Source organism: Triticum dicoccoides, chromosome 2B (genome assembly GCF_002162155.2).
Source record: "Triticum dicoccoides isolate Atlit2015 ecotype Zavitan chromosome 2B, WEW_v2.0, whole genome shotgun sequence".
Lineage (NCBI taxonomy): Eukaryota > Viridiplantae > Streptophyta > Magnoliopsida > Poales > Poaceae > Triticum > Triticum dicoccoides.
In genome coordinates, this window is record NC_041383.1 from 202563256 (window position 1) to 202565886 (window position 2631).

At 54.3% G+C, this 2631-nt stretch overlaps 1 protein-coding gene across 1 annotated transcript; it reads left to right on the forward strand.

Annotated features, from left to right (window-relative positions):
- Positions 1-398: 398 nt before the first annotated feature.
- Positions 399-990, forward strand: LOC119367541 (protein PELPK2-like). Its single transcript, XM_037633021.1, has one exon. The coding sequence runs from the start codon at positions 478-480 to the stop codon at positions 787-789; it is 312 nt and encodes a 103-aa protein (XP_037488918.1). The 5' UTR covers positions 399-477; the 3' UTR covers positions 790-990.
- Positions 991-2631: the final 1641 nt, after the last annotated feature.

Here is a 2631-nt window from a genome sequence, read left to right on the forward strand (position 1 = left end):
TGGTCACCTCTGGGAAATGCAACATGGCTGTTAAGTTCCAGTGCGTCGTTCTTAGCTCTATACTCGCTCGTTTTGTGGCCAAAGGCCATATTGACACTTGCGTGCTCTTCCACGGGGTGGAGTTCCTTGGAGACGCCATTTCTTCTTAACAGTCGGCCTAATCACAACTACTGATCCTACCTGCTCCCTTGGACATGCACGTTGCCCGCGGCCGCTCCTTTCTCACCCATGGCATCGAACTGAAGCTAGAAAAAGCCACACCGATCGTCTAACCAAACCGACTACGTTACGGGCAGATGGCCAACCTTGTTCCAAATCGCGGGACTCCCGCGACACACGGCGCAGAGGCACTACAAGCTTTCACGCCCCTACAAGTACCACGCAACGTGCACCTGCTCAGTATCAGTATCACACATCCACAGCCAACCACACCGGCCGACCGCTAGCTAGCCAGCTGCACGTAAGAGGAAGTCCAGCATGGCCTCGAGGAACACCGCCCTCGTGTTCCTCCTCGCGCTGCTCCTCTCGTGCGTCACCATAAGCAGCGCGGCGAGGAAGCTGCAGGAGCACGAGACGGCTCCGCCCACGGAAGAAGAGCCGTCCGCGCCACACCTGACCGTGCCAGGGCTGCCAGACTACGAGCTGCCGCCGATGCCCAAGTTTGAGCTCCCGCCGTTCCCAGAGATGCACTTGCCGCCGTTCCCGGGAACGCCGTGGAAGCCGGCGACGCGCACGCCCACCCTTACCGGGTTCTTCTTCCCACAGCCGGAGCCGGAGGCCAATCCATGAGGACTTCTAAGTTGTATCGTGCACGTATATGAAGCGTTGTTCGTGTGCTTGTTTAGTTGTGGTATCAAACGAGAGTGTGCCGATCCGTACGGCCGACGACGTTATCCTGTGAGTTCCTGCGACTCGTGATCTACGGCTACGTACGTACTCCCTCCGTCCGGAAATACTTGTCATCAAAATGAATAAAAGGGGATGTATCTAGAACATATACATCAGTAATTATGTTTATAGTTTTACAAGGGTGCGCTGCGCTGATAAATGTGTTGACAGATAAATTTCTCGTATATCCTGAAAGGCCCTCTGGCCCTTCAGGAGGTCATTCACGAACTCAAACGCACTAAGGAACCGGCGGTGCTGTTAAAGTTAGACTTCGAAAAGGCCTACGATCGGGTTAATTAGAATTTCCTCCGACAGGTGTTAATCAGCCGGGGGTTCTCCGCGGTTTGGGTGCGCCGCATCATGTAGTTGGTCTTGGGAGGACAAACTGCTATTTCGGTGAACCGGGAAGTAGGGCACTTCTTCCGAAATAAGTGTGGTCTCAGGCAAGGGGATCCGTTCTCCCCCCTCCTGTTCAACTTTGTAGTGGACGCGCTGTCCTCAATGTTGAGGAAAGCGGCGGAGGCTGGTCACATCAAAAGGTTGGTAGGACATCTCATTCCAGGGGGAGTGACGCACTTGCAGTATGCGGATGACACGCTACTGCTGTTTCGTCCGGACCTCCATAGCATTGCGGCGGTCAAGGCGATTCTTCTCAGTTTTGAGCTCATGTCGGGCCTCAAAATTAACTTCCACAAATGTGAGGTGCTCTCGATGGGGATCGAGGCCGGGGAGGGAAGGCGCATTGCGGATTTGCTCAACTGTAAAGTGGGCAAATTCCCGTTTACTTATCTGGGCCTCCCGGTAGACACCAAACGACCCACGATAGAGAATTGGGATCCTCTATGCGCCAAAGTGAGGACTAGGGTCTGCCCTTGGCGGGGCAAATTTTTGTCGAAAGCGGCGAGGCTAGTGCTCACTAACTCCAGCCTATCTTCTTTGCCTATGTTTGCAATGGGACTGTTTCTACTTGCGGAAGGGGTCCATGCCAAGTTTGACACGCCGCGCGCCAAGTTCTTTTGGGAAGGAACTAGCCCGCACCATAAGTACCACATGGTCAAATGGGCCTGGCTGTGCCGGCCCAAGGACTTGGGCGGTCTTGGGATCACCAATTTCAGGTGGCTTAACATCGCGCTGATGTGCAAATGGATTTGGAAAATCACCCAGGGGGCCTCTGGGTTGTGGGTCGACCTCCTAAGGGCCAAATATTTCCCTAACGGGAATTTTTTCGAAGGTAGGGCAAGGGGCTCTCCGTTTTGGAATGATCTTCAGTTGCTCAAACCTGCCTTTGCCATGGGGGCAAAATTTGAGGTTGGGAACGGCAGATCCGCGCGTTTCTGGACTGACCTTTGGATAGGTACCCAACCCCTTTGGATCGAATTCCGGAAGTTGTACGATATTGCCGTTAACCCCGCGTTATCGGTGGCGGTTGCGCTTGCCGCGACGCCACCTGCGATTCAGTTCAAGCGAGAGCTCAACGGACCCGAGCAGGCAAGTCTCGCGTCTTTGATGCAATTAATCGAACCGGTGGGTCTTTCGGATCAACCGGACACGGTGAGCTGGGCGCTCACTAACTCGGGGAAATTCTCGGTAAAATCCTTATATCGCAAGCTGTGCCGAGGGCCGACACAGCCGGTGATTGCAGGTTTGTGGAAAGCGCGGATGCCTTTGAAGATCAAACTTTTCATATGGCAACTGTGTCGCGATAGGCTTCCCACTTCCCTGAACGTTGCCAAACGGCAGGGG